Source organism: Hydra vulgaris, chromosome 10, assembly GCF_038396675.1.
Source record: "Hydra vulgaris chromosome 10, alternate assembly HydraT2T_AEP".
NCBI lineage: Eukaryota > Metazoa > Cnidaria > Hydrozoa > Anthoathecata > Hydridae > Hydra > Hydra vulgaris.
Window position 1 is genome coordinate 46,675,001 of NC_088929.1, and position 24,187 is coordinate 46,699,187.

General features: G+C 25.8%; 1 protein-coding gene across 1 annotated transcript in view; it reads right to left on the reverse strand.

Moving 5' to 3' along the window:
* The window catches only part of LOC100206663 (putative phospholipase B-like 2), a 44,030-nt gene that overhangs the window by 16,996 nt on the left and 2,847 nt on the right, over window positions 1-24,187 (reverse strand). Inside the window, exons 2-4 of the mRNA XM_065808155.1 lie at window positions 15,887-16,136; window positions 10,834-10,922; window positions 395-606 (exon numbers count right to left, since the gene is read on the reverse strand). Of these exons, the coding sequence (XP_065664227.1) occupies window positions 395-606; window positions 10,834-10,922; window positions 15,887-16,136 (551 nt within the window). The remainder of the gene's footprint in view (window positions 1-394; window positions 607-10,833; window positions 10,923-15,886; window positions 16,137-24,187) is intronic.

A 24,187-nucleotide genomic window follows, 5' to 3' on the forward strand; every position in this document is an offset into this window, starting at 1 on the left:
GTTTTTTGTTCTAGCAATCCTATGTTTCTTAACTAATTTACTAATTAGAGCATGAAATTTTAAAAAATTACTATTTTAAAAAGACTACGTTATTTTTTTAAACAATTTTTTTCTTCTTTTCTGCAACCTTTTTGAAAAAATAAATGTTTATACAATTTAAAAATATTATATACAACACTATTTAATAAATTTGATAAAATTTGTTCATTTATTAAACAATCATTAGTAGTAATTTGTTTTTTTAATTTGAAAGCATTTTGCGTAACTTTAATAAAACGTTTAAAAAGATATTTTCATAAGTGTGGTAGGTACTATTATCAATTGTATAAGTTTATATTTGTATTAGTTAAAATTGTATTATAAATTGTATAACTAAATAACTATGAAAAATAACCTTGTGCATCGTGGAGAGTAAAATTATAATACTTGTATATTCGAAGCATAGTGCTATAATCTGACCATGTGACCTGAGAAATTACAAGATCTGCATTGTTAGAAAATAACTTTAAAAAAGCAGAACAAGATCCTGACCCATAAACCTTCCTTAAATTTTTTTTTCCAAGTACTTGTTCAATGTCTTCTAAGTCACCTCCTAATTGTAACAGCCTATAATTAAATTTATAATTAAATTTTAAACTATAACCGCAATGGTAAAACCAAATGATTCCATAACTTTCTCTCTCTCTCTCTCTCTCTCTCTCTCTCTCTCTCTCTCTATATATATATATATATATATATATATATATATATATATATATATATATATATATATATATATATATATATATATATATATATACATATATATATATATATATATATATATATATATATATATATATATATATATATATATATATATATATATATATATATATATATATATATATATATATATAAATTAGTAGAGAATCACTTAACAATAATTTTTTTTTTGTTTTTTGTTTTTGTTAAGTTTTAACTTATAATAGCTCTCTTCTTTTAAGAACATTGAGCACTATTATTTTGTAGAATACATTTTAAAATTGTTTAAATATATATATACATATATACATATATACATATATACATATATATATATATATATATATATATATATATATATATATATATATATATATATATATATATATATATATATATATATAAATTAGTAGAGAATCACTTAACAATAAACTTTTTTTTGTTTTTTGTTTTTGTTAAGTTTTAACTTATAATAGCTCTCTTCTTTTAAGAACATTGAGCACTATTATTTTGTAGAATACATTTTAAAATTGTTTAAATATATATATACATATATACATATATACATATATACATATATACATATATATATATATATATATATATATATATATATATATATATATATATATATATATATATATATATATATATATGTATATATATATGTGAATATATATATACATATATATATATATACATATATATATATATACATATATATATATATATACATATATATATATATATACATATATATATATATATACATATATATATATGTATATACATATATACACATATATATGTATATATATATATATATGTATATACATATATATATATATATATATATATATATATATGTATATATATATATGTATATATGTATATATGTATATATGTATATACAAATATATATATATATATATATATATATATATATATATATATATATATATGTATATATGTATATATGTATATATGTATATACAAATATATATATACATATATATATATATATATATATATATATATATATATATATATATAAATAGATAGATAGATAAATATATATATATATATATATATTTATCTACTTTTTTTATACAATTTTTATCATCATATTATAATATAATAGGGAACATGTCATCATTTGAGTGTGTATGACACGATACTCTTGGCAGCCATTGCAACCGAGGTAATAGCGAAAAAGAGTAGTAGCAGATTTTTTTATAAGAAAAGTCAACCAAATGTTGCAAATATCTAACTTACTTCAAATTATGTAATGTTAAAAACATACTAAAACATATAAAATTTTTCAGTTTTACTTTCACTTGAAAATTGCATTGCAGGAACATCTTCTTAAGATTTGATCTGTAGCACTTATTTCTGCTTGATAAAGTCTTTAATGTTATATAGTTTTAAAATTGCATTAGACAATATGTCTGCGTAGCCGAGTGATTAGCACACAAGGCTCTTAGGCAGGAAGTCAAGGTTCAATTTCTACCAGCAGCTTTTTTTTTTTTTTAATTTAATTTTTTTCTGATTTTTCTAAAATACTAAGTAAAATGCTTTTGAAGAAAGAAGTTTGTTTTGAAAGAAAGAAAGCTGTTTTGTTTTGCATTTTAAATAACAAAAATTTTTAAAAAAAAAGCAAACTCATGATTTGAACTTGACACGCGGCAACCTTTACTTTTTTTAAACAGTAAGGGGGTTTAAAAAATATGTTTTTATTAAAAACATAATTAAAAATTCTAATTTTATATTTACAATAAACCATTTTTTAGATTTATAATTTTTAAAAATAATAAAAAGTTAAAAATACATAATATAAAGGTAATAAGGAAATTTAAAGTTTTACAGCTATTTTACCACGCCCTCGTTAAACATTTTAAACCCAGTGCGTAATAATGACAGAATTAAGATAACTATCAAAATTGTATTATACTCCATATAATATGAATCTTCTATTATCATTATTATAAATATTATAATACTGAATATACTTTTATTTATAAATAGTATGTATTTTTTAACTTTTTAATCTGTTTTTAAAGTTACTAAAGTTTAATTTTTTAATGTTTTACTTATCGAGACAATTTAAAGGTGATGAATTGAAATAATATTTTTTAATATGATTGTATTATTCTATTTTATGAGATATTTTACAAATAGTTTGATTGCTTTAAATTGTTTTTAATTTTCAATTCGATTACCTGTACGTTTTTGCTATTTATTATAGCCAATAAAGTTGTAGAAATCCCATCAACATTAGCTGCTGCACCACCCTTATCTGTAAGTGGTAAATAAACAATTTGTAGGTTTTATAATTTAGTATGAAATTAAAATATCATTCAGCTATTTGAATTGTTACTTTTTTTTATTTTTACATTTATCTTATGAAGTGTTAGTAAGCTATTGAATTTTGCAATGTACTTAGGGTGTGGGCCCAGATTAGGGGAAAAGATTTCCCCTCATTTCATTAAAACGGAAGAGATTACCCTTACCGAAAGTGAAGTGGGAGGAGTTAGAGTGGGCAGGGGAAAATAGCTAACTACATCTACAAATAGAAAATATAGCTGAATGTTTTTTGTTTAATAAGTATATTTTTATTAATCTTTTTTGGGTAATTTTGTTTGAAATTAAACAAATATGTGAAAAAAATTAACAAATTTGTTTCTTTTTTTTAATGTTAAGTTATGTTTACAAAAAAAAATTTGTTGAAAAGATATACATTCCGTTTCTACACTAAGTACCATCAAAATTTTAGTCAGCAAAATATTAAAATTTTAATATTTTGCATGCTCTGCAAAATATTAAAATTACGAATTTATTTTAAATAAGTATTTAAAATAAATTCGTAAAAGAACTCAAAAATCAATTTTTGATGTGTCCTTATCTGTTTATGAAAAAATTAATGTTTTTAATTAAAAGGGTTGTATTTTATATAAAAATAAACATTTTATTATATTTATTTTTAATTTTAATTTTTTTTTTTTTTTGTTTGTTTTCATAATTTTACCTTTATCATCTCATGATGGTAGAGTTGTTTTTCATGTTTAACTGTAAATAATTACAAACGTTTTAAATTTAGTTGTTTTTTTTATTTCTTTATTTAGTTGCTTTTTTATTTCCTTGTGTTCTACCAACTATCTTTAGTTTACTTTTAAAATTTTTTAACTTAATAAACTTTAATTATTTAAAATTTACTATGATGATCATTAGCTAATAGTTTAAAAAGAAATTAGATAGGTTTTACGTTTTTGTTATTTTGTGTAATAGCAAATTGTCTTTGCAATAAATGTCTTTTCTTACAGATTACGCTTAACTTTAAAAATGCTCTAGAAAAAGCATCAGCAACAGGTAAATTGGTTTGTAGTGTTAATATGTAATGTTTTTACTTTTATTATATAATTTTTCTCTATCATTTTAGATATATGCTATAATGCTTCTTCAGAATATTGCAAAACAAATAGAGGACCCAAATATAGCACAAAAGATGTGAGCCCAAATTTAGAGCTAAAGTCCCCCTACCCCCCTTTTTTATAAAAGGGAGTGTGGATCCTGTAAAGAGTAAAATATGAGAAGAGGAAGGGGTGAGAAAATAATATGCCACATCTATAATTAGTTTTTTTGTAGTTGGTTATTCTAATAATTGTTAACTGATGATGCAGATTTAATTGAGTTTTCTTTGAAAAAGTATACTTTTTTATAAATATTTCATATTATGTTTTATTATTAATTATAAATATATATTATGTATAATAATTGTATATAATAAAACGTTTTTATGTTTAATGATGTTTCATTTTAAAAAAATATTCTTTGCTTTTTTTTTAATAACAAAAATTTGTATTGTTTTGCAATTTGTATATTTTGTTTTATAAATTTTGTTGAAAAGGTCTATTTTGTTCCGTTTTCTTAACAAGTTATACTTTTTTAATTGTTAAAAAGTTTTAAAAGTTTTTCTTTTTCATATGTGAATCAATACGGAATCAAAAAAAAAAACTCAACAGAACATACAATAATCCAAATTATTTGCAATATTTCTGAATCTTTTGAAAATTCTCAATTCACGTTGGGAGTTTGCATAGATTTATCAAAAGCTTTTGATACAATTGATCATAAAATTCTCCTAAAAAAACTAGAGTATTATGGAATTAAAGGAAATGTTTTACTGTTACTTAAAATGTGGTAGTGGTGTAGTGGTAGAGCGCTCGCTTCATGAGCGAGAGGTTCTGAGTTCGATCCCCACCACGCCCCTAGTAGTACCACACTCAACTTGTTTCTCTGCGCAGCGGCCTTGTTCGTCAAGTTTCGTGTTTTGGAGTTATAAAGTTGAGAGAGAGTTATAACCACAATTAAGTAGCCTCCTTGTCTGTAGTGGCCTTCTGCGCCTTGGGGAGGTGAATTAACAAACAAAAAATAAAAAAAGCTATTTAAGCAACCGTAAATAGTTTGTTTATAGTAATTTACCTGACCCATCTAATCTATTCAATATAACCTGTGGTGTTCCCCAGACTGTTAAAACAAATATAAAGACAAACTATTAAAACAGCTTTCATTTCAATGAATATGTTTATAAATATGTGAGTTTTTATCCCTTTTTTTGGGATCAATTATTTGTGTCTTTAAATGGTGAGTAGTTTCGCCAATGTAACAGGATTTACAGCCTGTGCATTCAAATTTATAGACAACGAATGAATTAAAGTCTGTAGGAAAGAGATCTTTTGTGGAAAAAAAATTTGAAATTTTAAATGAAGTAAAAACCAATCTTACAGTGACTGATTTACAATATCTTTTAATGATTGCGTTTAGTCTTTGTTTAGTTAAATCAGATATTTTTCCAATATAAGCAAGTTTAAAATATTGATACTTTTGTAGGTTTTCCGAACACGATAAAATGTTGATATTGATGTTGATAATATAAGAGCTATGGATTTTCTTAATCAACCAAGACGGGTACAAGTTGCATTTGAGAATATTAAAAAGATCGTTAATATCATGACTAAGACCAAGACTAGTGTTGTTTATTTTATAAGCTTTATCAAATAAAAATTTAATCAGACTAACTGTCTATGAAAATGAAGTAAAAGTAAAAAAGTTTGTGGAGAGTCCCGAGAAAGTTTTCTTATGAAAAACAGTGGTAATTGTTTTATACTACAAACAATTGTAAATTGTAAGTAAAATTACAAGTAAATATATATATATATATATATATATAAATATATATATATATATTTATATATATATATATATATATATATATATATATATATATATATATATATATATATATATGTGTGTGTGTGTCTATATATGAACAATTTTTTTTTTTTTTTTTAAACATCTTCGCTTTCAACAAGGCTGCAAGCAGCCACTAATTAAAGTTGGAAGTTACTGGAAAAGAAAAGAAGAAGATTGTAGAGCAAGATAACAATTGAAAGACGACTTAAAGGATTGCAAATTATATGAATCAGGATAGCAAGATGAAGGAAGTGAAATCCAAAGAACCGATGTTCAAGGAAAAAAACTAGATGAATAAGCGTTTTTCGAGCACTTAGGAACAGCCACAAAATAAGATGAGACTTAATTGAATGACAAGTAACACGAGAATGAATTTTAGTAGATGGCACAAGAGACACTAGCTCTTTAGAGCAGTACCCATTATAGTATTTGTAGAAAAGAGAAAGAGAAGCAACATTACGATGATGTGATAATGGTTGGAGGTTGGCTGCAAGAGCAGGTCCAACTATGTTTACAATGCATTTTTGCACCTTGTCTAAAAGAGAAAGGGCATCATTAGAAGATCCGCCCCAGATATGGCAACAGTATTCCATACAAGGACGGATTTGAGATTTATAGAGATAGAGAATAGAATCCGAAGTAAGAAAGTGTCGAGCTCGATAAAGAGATGCAACCTTAGCAGATGCTAATTTTGCATATGATTTGATATATGGTTTCCATGAAAGATTGGAAATAAGAGTTAATCCTAAAAGATGAAGAGTAGATGACTCATCGAGTACATCACTGTTCATAAATATAGGAAGATCTAAATTATTGCGATAACGATTGGCTGAAAAAAATTGAGTTTTATCTGTATTAAAGTTCACCAGCCACTATGAGCCCCATGCTGTAGCAGAAGTAAGATCCTTTTCAAGCTCAAATGCCCCCTACAAGCAATCAGAGAGTGTTGGTTTCCTATCACGACAAGAGTAAATGGCAGTATCATCAGCAAACAATGCCATCTTAGATGTGAGAATATCTTCAAGATGAGAAATTAGGTGTTTGTTAATTAAAGATTCAAAAACCTTGTTTATGATAGGAAGAAGACTAATGGAACGGTAGTTAGACGAATCAGATCACTCTCCAAAATTTTTGAAAATAAAGATAACAGATGCCACTTTCCAGCAGGCTGGAAAACAAGACTCTGATAAGCACTTGTTGAATAGTTTTGAAAGTATAAACGATAGCTCTGGAGAACACTTCTGCAAGACAATAACAGGTATGTTGTCTGGGCCACAAGTCGTAGAAGAATCTAGGCAAGAAATCACTTTAGATACAGAAGCTGGAGTGATACAAATGTCAAGCAATGGATGAACCTGTTTTTTGGCAAAATCAGGTCGAACGCAACTAGTGGAATCAAGAGATGATATTGATGAAAAGTTTTTAGCAAACAATTCAGCTTTGTCTTTAGATGAGGTGACAAAGTCTGAACCATACAAGAGAGGTGGAATTAGAGATTTGCCCTTATTATTAATACTATTAAAGATTCTCCAGAAGTCACGAAAGCCTAATTTTTGAGATGAGATACGAGATTTCATGACCTGAGAATAGCAATCTTTGGCGTTAGACAAAACCTTTTTACAATGGTTTCTAGCAGTAATAAACAGACGTCTATTTTCTGGAGAATTGTTTTGCTGATAAATATGGAAGTAATGGTTTCGATTCGTAATCGCAGCAGCACAGTGTGAGGAAAACCATGGAGGAGAGTGAGGCTTGACCTGGAATTGTCGAGAGGGAACAAAAGATTTCATGCCAGCCTGAATCCACGAAGTTATTTACGAAGCACATTTGTTGACAGGAAGACAAAAGATTTCTACCCAAGGGCCGTCACGAAGAAAATCACAGAAAGAATCCCAGTCAGCTTTACTGTAGTTGTAAGAGGTATGATAATAGGGGGATTCAGATGATGAAGAAGAATGAGATATTAGTTTTAGAGAGATCACGCTGTGATCAGAAGCACCTAAGGATGAATGTGGAGAAACTGAGCATTGACTAAGATCAGAAACAAGACATAAGTCAAGCCAAGAAGGTAAATAACTCAGGTTGTCTGGAAAGCGAGTTGGAAAGTTGACAATTTGAGTTATGGATTGAGAAAGGCAAAAGTTGTGGGCTTTCATGCCTGCAGAATCACTGACACTAGAGCCAAGCCATTCAGAGTAGTGAGCATTAAAGTCACCGACAACAACTATATTAGCTGATGGATAAAGAGAGAGGGCTTGGTCAATATGATCAGAAATAACATCAAAAAGAGTGCAGTCTTGAGATGAAGGAGAGCGATATAGAACAAAGAGAAAGGCGATAGAGTGAAGTTGTGCTAAACGAAAGCACATAAAAGAATAGTCTGTGGATTCAAACCTAGTTTCATGACAAATGGGTGAATTCTTAGGAATGTAAATGCCCAGGCCAAGCATGTGACTATTGGAGTCTTTATGAATTAAAGGAAGACAACCATCAACACTAAGATCGCAAGATGAGACAGCTGAACTTAAATTAGTCTCACAAAGAGCAAGTAGGTCTGGTGAACTTTGAAGAGATAAGACTCAGCAGAAGAAAAGTTACTTCGAAGACCACGAATATTAGTGAATGATAGGTTTAGAGAACTTGGTGATGATGATGGTTTTTTGTGTTTTATAGTTTTTGGTACTTTATTCATTTTAAAGTTAGATTGAAGAACTAGTCTCAAAGCATAGATAGTACTCATAACACTGTTTAATAGCCCAAGCAACTGCCTCATTACTACTAATAAACCCTAAGCTGTAACAAAGGGCTTCAAATGTGGCCTCCGCAATACACACCAAAAGTAAAAACAGGGACACCATCCATGCGCAACATGACACTGTTAATACTTTGATATTTTTCAGCTGTTGATGGAATCAGCCTCTCTGAGAGCTACCACAGAGTTTGGGAAACCTGACTACCAGCCAGCCTGAGAACCATAAAACTGAGTTTTAGAGCTGTACCCTCATTAGGAGATAATGGAATGAGTTGCCTAGTCATAAAAACAGAGACACAAGCAAAACCCATGCATTGAGTCAAGAAGATCTAGCATTCAACATCCTAAACTGGAAACAATGTATTAAAAATACATCTGCACCAGTCTAATAGATGAAGTAGGGGTGCGAGGCTGGTCAACAGAAAGAATCTGTTTACCCCGTAAGTCTTTGCCTAGGAGGCCTTCTACAAGACAGTAGCTGGATCCATTTAACATATGCCCAAGATGAGTATTTTTATCGAGACACCATCTCTAGCCTTTACTCAACCAAGGGCCCTAGGGCAGGGCATGTTTTAAGTGGGAGTTGGCATCTCCTAGCCTTTGCCTAAAAATGCGTATCCTACAAGGCAGCAGGACATGAAGTAGATTGTACTGGGTTACATGTTACTAGTAGCAGGATAACCTGACCTGACCTGATGTATATATATATATATGTTTTTACTTTAAAAAACCAAAATAAAAAGCATTGAACAGACTATTTTAGGATGAAGTCAGACAGTTTATTTTAAACACGCAATATAATATATATATATATATATATATATATATATATATATATATATATATATATATATATATATATATATATATATATATATATATATATATATATAAATTAGTAAAAAACACTTATCTAACTTTTATCTTCGACTCGGAGTTTCACCATCGCTGGATCATCAGGAAGAGTTACTAAATCTCAAAAAAAATTCAATTTATAGAAAAAATATTTTACAGGAAGTTATAAATTATTATAAAAAATTTTTAATTACTATATTTTTTTGTTAACGAGAAGTTACAGAAAGTAATTATGAAATAATTTTCTTTGGAATGGGGATAGTTTAATTTGGTCATTTGTTTTTATAATTTTTTAAGAGGTATTTATTTTCATGCCTACATTTAGAAATTAATTCAGATTTTTTATTTAATAAATTTTCTTGATTCAAATGAGTAATTATTTCAAATTTTTCTTGCAAACATAGCATACATTTTTTGGAAATGTTATTATAGGCAGGGGCAGATTTTAGAATAGACCATTGTAAATTAAAATTTTTATTTACAATGGTCTATTCTAAAATCTGCCCCTGCCTATAATAACATTTCCAAAAAATGTATGCTATGTTTGCAAGAAAAATTTGAAATAATTACTCATTTGAATCAAGAAAATTTATTAAATAAAAAATCTGAATTAATTTCTAAATGTAGGCACGAAAATAAATACCTCTTAAAAAATTATAAAAACAAATGACCAAATTAAACTATCCCCATTCCAAAGAAAATTATTTCATAATTACTTTCTGTAACTTCTCGTTAACAAAAAAAAAAATATAGTAATTAAAAATTTTTTATAATAATTTATAACTTCCTGTAAAATATTTTTTCTATAAATTGAATTTTTTTTGAGATTTAGTAACTCTTCCTGATGATCCAGCGATGGTGAAACTCCGAGTCAAAGATAAAAGTTAGATAAGTGTTTTTTACTAATTAATTATTGCTCTGTTCTTTAAGAACATTGAGCACTCTATTTGTAAAATACACTAACATAATTTACATATATATATATATATATATATATATATATATATATATATATATATATATATATATATATATATATATATATATATATATATATATATTATATATATATATATATATATATATATATATATATATATATATATATATATATTATATATATATATATATATATATATATGTATACATTATAAGCCTGATATATATTTAATCATAATAAAAAATTGATTTAAAATTTAAAAAAAACTCTAATACTTGTGACAAAAACATACCTAAAATTGAATAAATTTAATACAGGTTGAGTGTTAGCCTGAAGATACCCATTAAGTAGCCCTTCTAGCTGTTTGTTAATAAGTGCAACCTATAAAAATTTTATTGACAAGAACAACATTAAACTAAAGCAATACAAGTAACGTAAGAAAAATAAGGAAAGAAGTTGGTTTGTTAGTGGTACTCTGAATTTTTAGTGGGGTTTATATCAACATATTACGTCTTGAAACATGGGACATGGGAGTGAAAACTGACTTGGAAAAAAATTGATTGAACCATTCAAGTGGTTTGACAATTTCTTATTCTGTATTTGTGTTATGTTAGTTAACAAATCTTTTTAAAAAGGTTTATTAATTGATTAAATTAAATCAATCAATAAACCTCTTAAAGATTTTACTCTGAATATCTGTTCATTTTTCTTTGTTTGTGTTACTTATGCTTCTCCACATAATTTTTTCTATAAAAATTGTTTCTATCATAAAATGCTCTGGTATATAAGCTTATTGTTCAGCCTAGTTCAAGCAATTTTCCTGCATTAAATATTAAAAAAATCAAACTAAAAAACCTATAAACCTCTAAAAAACTTTTGTTTTGGAAGATACTAAAACAGGGTTCATGGCACAATTAGGAATCCATTTTCCCTGAGTACTTTTCCCCTGTTTTTAGGGATGGCAAAAATCCTGGAAATTTTCAATCCCGGGATTTCGGGATTGAGAAATTTGTCCCAGGGAAATTCTGGGATTTAATATTAAAAAAACGCAATCGAATACTTTTTAAGTACTCATCAAACACTTAAAAATGATTGGTTTAAGGATAATATAACTAAAATATTTAATACATTAATGAACTTAAAATTAAGTTAAAACATGTTTTAACTTAATTTTGTTATATAAAAACTTATCCAAGACTTTTAAAAATTAATGAACCTAAGTACTTTAAATTATAAAACAATACCTTAAAATGGTAACACAGTATAAATAAAAATAAATATGCATGACTTCATTAATTAAACGAACACTAAGAAAATTTTGTAATTTTCTTTTTTTTGATAACTTTATTAATTAAATTGACTTAAAAAAAACTTTCGTAAATTGCATACATATTTGAAATTAAAATTAATAGAAATAAAAATGGAATTAGAATCTCGCACACATTTGGAATTAAAATAAATGGATATAAAAGTGAAATTAAAATCGCGCACACTTTTGTTTGCAGAAAATTTAAAATTAAACTAAGGTATACCAACTATTAAAACCTTTTATTAAAAACACTTGCTCTTTCCACCAGCTTAAATTTCATTATATATATAAATGTATATATATATATACATATATATATATATATATATATATATATATATATATATATATATATATATATATATATATATATATATATATATATATATATATATATATATATACATATATTTATATATATTTATATATATATATTTATATATATATACATACATATATATATATATATATATATATATATATTTATATATATATATATATATATATATACATATATGTATATATATATAAATATGTATATATATATATATATATAAATATGTATATATATATATATACATATATATATATAGTATAATATATATATATATATATATATATATATATATATATATATATATATATATACATATATATATATATACATATATATATATATACATATATATATATATACATATATATATGGCAAAAAATGTTTTCTAGTAAATCGAATAGCTAAAAATTAAAAATTTAAAAGCTAAACAATAAATATAATTAAAAGAATGTTAAAGACAAAAATTTGAAAATCGCCTTCTTTTGATCTTATTTTATTACAAAATGAAAAAACATTTTATCTGGTTTTGCATGCCAATTATTTTTTTATCTGGTTTTGATCGGAAATTTAACTAGTTTTTAAACAAGCTTTATGAAGTCAACTTGACTAGTGATGACTTTAATAACCAATATAATTGTGCCAAACGCCCCTCTGCCTTAAAAAGTAAGTCATTTTAATGTTTGAAACTTTTATAGGATTGATGAAATTAAAACTCGATTGCAACTGTTTAAATGTGGCTGTTGTGATTTTAGTGAATTTTTGTGTAAATGAGTTTTTTCTTAAATAATGTCCTCCATTATTATAAAAGGTTTTTAAAACAGAATGTTGATTAGATAAAACTTTTGTCTTTTGCATCGCCAATAATTTTTTTTTAATCTGGTTTTGCATGGACAGACTAATTTAAGGCAGGTAAAATATTATCAAAACAGTTGCTTTTAAATTTAATTTTTATTTATAAAGATTTAGAAGTATTAGTACTAAAAAAAACATTATTAAGTCTTTTTTTAAAAAAAAGTGATTTATCTGTTTTTGCAAATTCACTCCTTAGTTGATCTTGTCTTGTTTTAACATCTTTTATTTCATCGCTAACAGCTTAATATGCTAATTGACTTCTTTTTTATTATTGCCTGTGATTGAACATAGGTAGCTTTTATATCTTTTATGGGATGACTTTTATATCTTTTATGGGATGACTTTTATGGAATGACTTTACATTGATGATCATTTTGTTTGTAATTTCAAAATTTTTTGGCTGAAGATTTTTTGATAACATATGATTTTTGACTAAACATGTTGCAGTTATTGATTTTTATTTAAATATTGTTCCTGTACTTTTTATCCAATCTTTATAAATGTGGTGTTATAACTAATCTTCTTGTGAAAAGGTCTTTTCTGAAGTCATATCTTATATTATTATATTCAATTAAACATTTATCTAAACATATATATTTTATTATTCTGATTCACTCTCAACTAGGCTGCTAAGTGACCACTATTAAGTTGGGAGTTATTAGAAAACAAAGAATAGATTTAAAGAGCAAGGAAACAACTGACAGAAGAATTGAAAAGTTGTAGGTTGTATGAGTCAGGAAGAACATGAAGATGGGGGAAAGTTCCTAATAGATAAAGTGCAGGGAAAAAAACAGACAAATAGAGCCACTTTAGAGTTAAGGTTGTTAGGAAGATCATTAATGTAGATAAGTAACAAAACAGGACCAAGGATAGAACCTTGTGCTACACCAAAAAATTATTGAAATGTGTTGGCCTTCGAGGATGACTTTGATAAAGTGGTTAAAAAGAAATCATTCGATAATCTCATAAACTTTTCCAGTTATACCATATGAAGCAAGCTTATGGAGAAGAACAGCATGCCAAACTTTATTGAAAGCTTTAGATAAGTCAAGAGCAATAGCCTTAGCCTTGCTGCCACCATCCAGTTGCAAGTCAGCCATAGAGCAAGAAGATTGTCTGATAGCAAGTTATTTGACTCAAGATGGGATGTTAAAAATTTGTTGATCAAAGACTCAAAGACCTTGCTAATAACAGAAAGATACTACAAGATTTATAATATATAGTTACTTTATTTTATAATAATTATAAAACCACTATAGCGTGCAACTTTTAATAATGATAAAGACTCAAAATTTTGATATATTAATTATTTATTTTTGATATATTAATTTTAACTGTGTTTATAATTATTATTGCAAAAGTTTAACTCTTTTTTAAATGCGTTTATAATTATTATTGCAAAAGTTTAACTGATTATAAGTTTGTGATTCTTGCCAATCAGACACAAAATATTTATGAAAAAACACGTTTCAAACATATTTTTAAATAATTTAAAGATGCTATTTATTAAAGAAAATACACATACAATTGCAGAGTTCAGAAGCGATAATTCTTGTAATATAGCATTTCGCAAGATATTATTAATAATCTAACTTTTTATAGGTTGCATTGAAGCAAACCCCACTAAAACCCACCAAAAAAGAAAGATTACTAAAAATTATTTCTGATTTTAAATTTTATTTTAAAGCAAATTTAATCAAAAACCATTGTCAGATTTCAAATTTTGAAAAAAAATAAAAATAATAATTTAAAGTTATTTTAGAGGGTAAATTTTAAACTTTAAACTAAAAATAGATATTTTATTAAGATATTTTATTAAAATATTAACTTTGTTATCTATTCTAAATATAGCTCTGAGATTAATTATGATTATCATTATTATTTTATTCTAAGGTCAACTAGGGGTATGAATAAGGTTGAGTCTTTTACCAAATCTGATTACCTAAACTTGAAAATGGTCCATGCCTTTAAGTTACTTATTTTTTTCTAAAAGTTATTAAGTTTCTATGCACAGTGACTTAGTTGTTACATCTTGCGTAACACATTGTGTAATACATAAGTCTACTTATAAAATAATAGCAAAATAATTTTTTAATATTTTTTTAAATTAATTTATTTTTTTTAATTTAACAATTTTTTTTTAAGTTTAAACTAACTTTACAATTTTTTAAATTAACTCCTGCTTATGCAGACATAAAAAAAAACTTTTTTTATCTAACTTTACTACTTAATGAAAAAACTAATAAAAAAATTAAACTAAAAAAAAATTTTTTATGTCTGCATAAGTTTAACTATTACTTAGATAGTTAAAGTTGCCGTTGTTTATAAAACAAATTATAGAAATAGTTTTAAACAATTTAAGTTGATCATAAATATATGTATACGTTTTTTGTACGAAAATTTTTTTTTTTAAAAAATGACATTTAAGATAATTTCAAATAAGATTCACTTTGTTTAATTTTTTATAAATTTTATTTTATTGCTGAAAAATAGTTTTAAGGTTTGTGGATAGAGTTGTTCGAGAATTGCAAGTGAATACATTATTGTAAAGAAACCTTTAAATCTGATCAATCCAGTATTAATTGGGTTGTTGGAATAAGTTTTGATTATAAAAGGTCATAAGTTGAGTCCCTTACTCAGTATTATGAATGGTTAGTTGATATAGTTATATTATGAAATTAGTTATATAACTTTACTACTAAAAATAAAAAAAATTATTATAAAAAATTTCGTAGTAAAAGTAGCACTGAGAACCTATAGATAATTTGCTCAATTTTGAAAGTTTATTTTTATAATTCAAAAACTTGATTTTAAATCTATAAAAATTAATAAAATTGAAGATTTTACCTGTTGCCAGTATGAGCTCATCAAGTTTGTTTTTAATAATATTTGTTCAGATGCCCATTTTGCATTATCATCTAAAAACTGTTCAAGTTTTTCGCAGTAGTCTTTTTCGTTTATGCAATAATCATTCAATGTGTTCTGATAGGTCATGCTAATATGATCAGCTGTCAGGTAACCTTCTGCAATGCCAGCAGCTTCTGCTTGCAGGATATCATCGTATACCCCATTTGTAGTCACATGTAGCTTGGACCAACTTAAAAAAAAAATTATTAAAACAATATTCTAATTTAATAAGAATACTGAATTTTTTTCTTTGATTTTTTTTTTTGAAAAATTAAAAACTTGATAAAAGTATTGAGCTCAAAAAAAAAAAAAGTAAAATTTGATAAAAAATATAATTTTTTCTAGATATTTCCAGATATTTCAGGCTTCCATTAATTGGAAACTATAATTATACAAAAATAAAAATTAACATAACTGTTCATTAATATTGAAAAGATGTTCTAATAAAATGAATGTTAAACTAATAACAAAATACAAAATAGTTTTTGTTTGAAATCAAATACTTTGTTTAAACTTCCAAAGCTACTTAACTCTTTCACTACCAGCCATTTTAACAAAAGTCGTTTCGCTTTGACTGCACATTTTTTTGAATCCAATTAAAATTCGAATAGTAAATCTCTTTAAAAGCATAACAAGCTATATAATTCAATAGAAAGCTAGCTTTCTATAGCTGAGAGTAGGAAAAAAAAAGATTTGAAGATAAATATAAAGCAAAATTTATAATTTGCTCCATAAAAACAAATCCATGTCAGTTGCAGAAAGATATTGCAAGAAAATTTAAATGCATCCAAACTTTAAAAGAAAAAGTACTTAGATTTTCAGAATATATAACATATTATAAAAAGAAAATTTCAAAACAATCCATTGATGGAGAAATTAAAGCATCATTTAAACCAAGAAATCTTGTGCATAAAAGAAGATGATGATGAAAAAAGAAAATTTCACAACTTGTCGCGTTGGTTTGGCAAGGTTCCAGCTATTTCCAAAATTGATTAAATTTCCGAAATTGATTATGACTTTGTTAAACTATTTGTATTATGACAAAGTAAATTAAAATTTACTATGATCTAGCATTAAATAAGCAAACTACCACTGTGCCAAAGTGTTCTAGTTTGACGTTGATGTCAATAAAATATATATGTCACAAAAACTCTAATATTCGCTATTTTTTATAAATCTTTTTTATAACATTAAAATGCACAACAAAAAGTACTGGTTTCTATCTGCTTTGAAATAACTATTAAAAACAAAAATAAATGCCTTTTATGAGGTAAAACTTTTTTTTTTAATTTAATAATGACCATTCAGTCTTCCCGCAAACTAACCGTTAGTCAATATAAGTACATTTTATCGCCCATATCCTTAACTGTCAATCAGTGTAAAGACATTTAACTGTATCTAGCCCCCAACTGTCAGTCATGCATGTTTACCCATCGCTTATCACTAACGATTAGTTAATGAATCTATAATTTTGAATATAGTTGATAAACAAAATAATATAGTTTTAATTTACTACATCATATATATTTTTAATATTAAAAAAATTGAACAATTTGTAACAAAATGTATATTAACAATGTTAAAAAGCGGGCTGCCAGTCCAGAAGTATTTTAATCAGTCAAAGGATAAATATGTCACTAAAACATTGAAGTTTATTCAATCTGAGAAACTTGCTCCCAAGTTTCTTATATGGGTAGAAATCTACTGTGGTTTAAAAAATACACCATACATTACTTGTAAAACTTTAAACACTTATTTGTATATAAAAGAATCCATTTTGCAATTTATTAAAAAGCATGATACACCTACAATATTTAGGCCTAATTTGGCTACTTTGGATTGATTTAGCCACTAAACACTACTCCAAGAAGTCATTAAATATGACAACTGTAAAATACAGGTTACTTCGTGCAGACCTAATCAACGTCTACAAATGGTGCAAAAACAACAATAGTGACAGAAGTCTTTTTGAAATAGATAGTAAATTTATTACTCGTGGTCATATATATAAACTAAAAAAACAATCTTCACGATTAAATTTACGTATGAATTTTTTTTCTCTAAGAATAATAAATAAATGGAACTCTCTTCCTAATCACATTGTATCAGCGTTATCTTTAAAAACGTTTAAACTGCTTCTAGACAATCATCTAAAAAATGAATGGCTTCTCTATGACTAATCCACATTTTATTTTCTATTAGTTATACAAACTCTGTAATGGTCAAGTATTATATAATTAGGTTGACAGGCAGTTTATGCCTACACAATTTATTGTAAAACCTTAATTTAAAAAAAAAAAAAAAAAAAGAAGTCTTAATTGTAATTGTAAACAAAAAAACAATTGCCCAATTAGTGAAAAATGATTCACAAAAAACATGGTATAAATGTGTCGTTTCTTCTAAGAATGTACCTAATAATCAATATATTAGCTTAATAGACGACGTTATCATAAGCTTTCCTTTAAAAATAATAAGTATTTAAAAGAAACTATACAGTCAAAATACATATGGGAATTGAAAGACAAAAAAAATTATGTTTTTATATTGAAATGATCCATCCTCAATACAACATCTGCTTATAAGAATTGTGGAATTTCAATTTTTAATTAATTAGCGCAACAACAGTCTTTATAAGGTTAACAAGTTAAAAAGCTAAAGTTTTTAAGTATTGTTAAACATTAAACATTAATTTTTGAAATTGTTATGTAAATAGTATTTTTTATAAATTTTTAAACTTTATTTTGTAAAAAATGTTTTATAATAAAAATAATTTCAAAACTAATCAAGCAATCCCTGTTTGCATTTGTAGTAACTTGTAAGTTTAAGTTGTACTTTAAATAGTCAGATAAAAATTAGTTTGCTGGCGGAATTATTAAAATGAATAATAGTGAAAAGTACAAAATAATTTACCAACAAGTAGTAAAAGCTATGCCACAAAAAAATAAACAGGAGCATTAGAAAGAAGCTAACAAATTGTGGTAAAAAGTTAATTATAAAGAATTGACGTATGAATCAGTTTTTAAAGAACTTACACAAAAAACAATGGAAAGTAAAACTCAGTTGATGTCTTTTTGGTCTAATGCTAAAACATCAATTAATCAATCTATTGCATTGAAGCTTCCTCTCATAAACAAAATATCAGACGAGGGACCGGGAGCTTTGTTAACATCTGATGAAGCAGACAAAATAGATTCTGAAATTAAAAAAACGGAAGTACTAATTGTCCATCTGACAAAAACGCATACTCCACAAGAAATAATATCTATGTTTTCATACACAAAGAATCTTCATATTTACATAAGATTAACCACAAACACGTCTTCCTCGCGGTCTCTATTCTCCAACATTTATAGCATAACAACATAGGTGAAGGTAAAAAACTGTGTCATTATTAAAAATTCAAAAGAAAATCTCCAGGCTGGAGATAGTAAAAACAATTGACTATCGCAAGCAAATATAAAAATTGTGTTTCTATTAAAACTTTCCCTATTACTAAATAATTAATAAACATAACCAAGCATGTGAGACATTACATAAAACACATCAAATGTTTACTACGAAGTACCAAATAAACGTGCCTAACCATTTATTTGGAACCAAACACCCACAAAATTTTTACCAAGCCCATAAAAACTTATTACACTTTTGTTGTTAAATTTAAAATTCTTTTACTAACTTTTAAGTTCTTTTAGTAAAAAGAACTTTAAAGTTTCCAAAAAATTTGTAATTAGATCTTTTTTAAGGGCAAGTATACTTTCTTCCCTCCCCAACTGTTATTTCATAGTGGCAGGTATGGTTTTATTTTTAAAAAATTTTATTTATTACTATATACAATAACACCCAGTTATTTATTTGAAAACATTTAGTTACTTATTAAGTATTTGTTAGTTGTGATAAGTTAGAAAAACAACCATTAACTAAGAATACTTTTTTAATTAGTATGTACATACTTTTATATTCAACACCCACCCCACCCACCCCCACCCCCACCATTAGCTTATGCATGCTTTTTTTGTACATAAAGCATATGGGGAGAAGACTCCCCTCCCCTTATGAGCGTACATACTTTATGGATGACCCCAAATGCAATGCCTCACAATATAGATAGTGAAGAGATAATAGATTTTTTTAGTTATAAAAAAAAGATAGTAAAGTGGTCTAATAACATTGAACATAAAAAAAGAATGAAGGTTCAACTAAAAAATAACGGAACTTGAGCTAAGACTTTCAGCAGACAGACCTGCAAACAATAAAAAATGGATGAATGAGGAAAAAATCTTAGAGTGCCCATGTGTATTAACTATTAGCAAAATGAGAACTTTATATAAACACTTATCTGCCAAGCAATTTGATTCAGATGATGGTTTGTTAAAAAGAAATTTTAGCAGAAAAATCATGATTCTAAGTATTGAAAGTTCATTTATTATGCAAGAAAAAGTAAACAAGAGACAACAATACAAAATTTACACTTAATTTATAAATTCTTATTAGAAACAAGATCAAACTAAATTGAAGCTGTTGAATATCGCATGAAAAAAATTCAGCTTTACTTGCTGAAAAAACTCAGCTTGCTGTATCAGGAGAATTATTATTTTATTATTAATATAACTTCTTAATTTGAATGCATATATGCTTATGCATACTTATATATACCTATAAAATACATAAAAATGTATCATAAGTTTAGAAGATTGCAAAATATGTACCGCAAGTTTTGTTTGCGTGCGTTTTTTTGTTGTTGTTGGAGTGAGTAATCTACTCCTTTGACAAAATGGATATTCTAATGCATTTTGTAATGGGGTAAAATAACTTTTTATACTAGATTTTCTCTTTTTAAAAAAATTGTATTTAAGATTTCTTTTTCATCATTATAAAAATTTTTTTTTTAGGTTTGGGGAGTGGCCACACTCTAGTAATATATCTAAGTACAATTGCGTTTTACGGCTCCAAATTTTGTGCTAAAATTCTGTGCCACGTTTTTCAAAGTTTGTTTAGAGTTAGCGTAGTGAAAACATGTTTCTTCAGATAACTTTTTAGAATTCGATATCGACATAGATTATTTTTAAAAACTAGAATAGTTATAACTTTATTACTGTTCGATTTATGATTATACTGAGCTTTATTACTGATGTCAAAAACTTTGTAGAGTTTATTGATGTCAAAAACTTTGATGTCAAAAACTTTATTTCTGACATGAAATTAATGCCAAAGATATGCTGGAAACTTTTTCTTTTCTAATCTTTCAAGTTTTTCATATATCTATGCAACTACCAAATTTCATTCAATATTTTTTAGTAGCAGGCACCCTATTTTTAGTAGCACTTTTGGTAGCTAATTTTTTTTTTTGATGTTGATTTAGAAGGCAGAGGGGTTACTTGATTACTTTATTTTACATTTGAATTAGATAAACTACTAAAAAATAAACAGTCAAGATGAAGGTTTTATATATCACTTCATTCAATATCATAATAGTTATACACTTTTTATTAGAGATCGCATAATTTATTGATAGATATTTTATTTTCTATAGCCAATTTAGAACAAACAATCAGTAAGTTTAGTTTGAATAGTTTAGATGTTCAGTCATTTTAAAATTTTTATGTGCTGCATTAGTTTTCGATCCAATAAGATCCAATTACATGCAAACCTGTTTTGTATAATGGCAGAGTAGAAAAGGTTAATAAACAAAAAAATGACTTAATTTACACCATTTCTTACTGGAAAAATAATCAAACTGATATTGAGGCTGTTGACTATTGTATGAAAAAGATCTAACCTCCTGAAGATGTAGTCTTTGGAGAGTTACAATTTTATTAATTTGACTCCCAGAAAATTGTAAAAACTCATCATAAGTGCTCATTATTTATTACTAGTACTTGAAAAAACTCATTATAAGTACTGTGACTTGAAAAAACTCATTGCTAGTGCTTTGACTTGCAAAAATTTATAGCAAGTGCTGTGCCTTGCTAAAACTCATCGCAAGTGCTATGATTTGCAAAAACTCATTGCTAGTGCTGTGACTTGCAAAATCTTATCATAAGTGCTGTGACTTGTAAAAACTCATTGCTTTTGAAACCAAACTCCTATCAAGCACTATATGATAGATTGAAAGATTTATAAAAGTTGGTAATACCTTGCTTTGATTACCTTTTTTACCACTATTGACTGATAATAGAAATCCCTCAGAAGTAGGAGATTGTTTTAATAACTTATTCTCCAGTTAATGTAAAACTATATATAAATTTTTTGAATTAATTAGGCAACAATAAAAGTATGCAATAAAAGTATACAATAAAAAACATTTATAATGAATAAAATAAATTTAAAATGTTTTAAAATGTATTCATTTATAATTTCTTGTAACAATAAAAAATTAGTTTTTTTCAGTAAACGCTTGTGTATCTTTGTTGCATCAATGGATAAATAATTAACTTTTATATTAAATTTTATATTTCTAAATCCATGGCAAATTTGTAATACGTACACATTCTTTCCAATAAAATTTGTAATATATACACATAATCTATATATTATTATATACATTAATACACATAATATATAATATAATGCAAATTTGTAATATATACACATTCTGTCAAATAAAAATTTGTTACATTTATTTAGGTTGATGCGGAGGGAGGGAGAAGGGAGGGCACAATTGCCCCCTATTATATGACCATGGATGCACCACTAATGCATCTTTAAATCTAGTAAAATGTTACACTTCTTTGTTGATGTACTTTAAATAACTAATGAAATATTTCAAGATTGAAACATTTTTTGGTATTATAGTATTAAAAAATCATCAATATATCTATTATGAGTTTTACATTCGTTTCCCATATTTGGTGGATTTCTAGTATAAATTTTTATTTTTTAACTTTATAAATTTTTTTAAATTTATTACATAAATTTTGAAAACAGTAATTGCATTGTTTTATTGTTTGTTTGTTTTTTAGGTTGGGTGGAGGGGATAATACACCCTTCTTGTAATATAAACACCACTTGTAAATGTTAAATCTTGTATAACATAATTTTATTCATTTTATCATTCATTTTAATAAAGATATAAATATTTATAAAATCAAGTCATTTTTGATACTAGGGTGTATCAAACCATCACCACCACCAGAGTTGTTACGACATAATATGTCTGGCAGATCTGTCGACATATTTTCAGACATATTTTCTGCCGACATAAAATATGTCCCACATATTTTCGATTGACATATTTTGACATAGTTTTATGTCTGAATTATTTTCTGCTGACATAAAATATGTCAGACATATTTTCCATTGACATATTTTGACATAATTTTATGTCTGAATTATTTTCTGCTGACATAAAATATGTCAGACATATTTTCTATCGACATATTTTGACATAATTTTATGTCTGAATTATTTTCTGCTGACATAAAATATGTCAGACATATTTTCTGTCGACATATTTTGAAATAATTTTATGCCTGAATTATTTTCTGCTGACATAAAATATGTCAGACATATTTTCTGTCGACATATTTTGACATAATTTTATGTCTGAATTATTTTCTGCTGACATAAAATATGTCAGACATATTTTCTGTCGACATATTTTGACATAATTTTATGTCTGAATTATTTTCTGCTGACATAAAATATGTCAGACATATTTTTTGTCGACATATTTTGACATAATTTTATGTCTGAATTATTTTCTGCTGACATAAAATATGTCAGACATATTTTCTATCGACATATTTTGACATATTTTTATGTCTGAATTATTTTCTGCTGACATAAAATATGTAAGATATATTTTCTATGGACATATTTTGACATAATTTTATATCTGAATTATTTGCTGTTTGATATTCTTGAAGAAAAAATCAATCTAACAAATTTATTGCGCATTTCAACTTAATTTACAGAGTTAAGTAAAAATAGTTTAACAAATTTGTTGCTAATTAATACTATCAAATACTATCAAATACTATTAAAATTAGGGGTATTTGGGGTAAAGTCCCTAATATTGTCGAAAAAAAAGTTGTTTAAAAGTATGTCAACTTGGGTCTCAAAAAAAGCGTATTTAGAAGATAGTATAGAGATTTTAGAAAATATAAAAATTTTTCCTTAAAATATTTTGGCAAATAAATTATTTGAAAAAATGCTAAAGACTCTTAAAAAAATGTCAACAAAATGTTTTTCAGCAATAATACAAAAAATACTTATTTTTATTACAAACGAATAACATCTTTA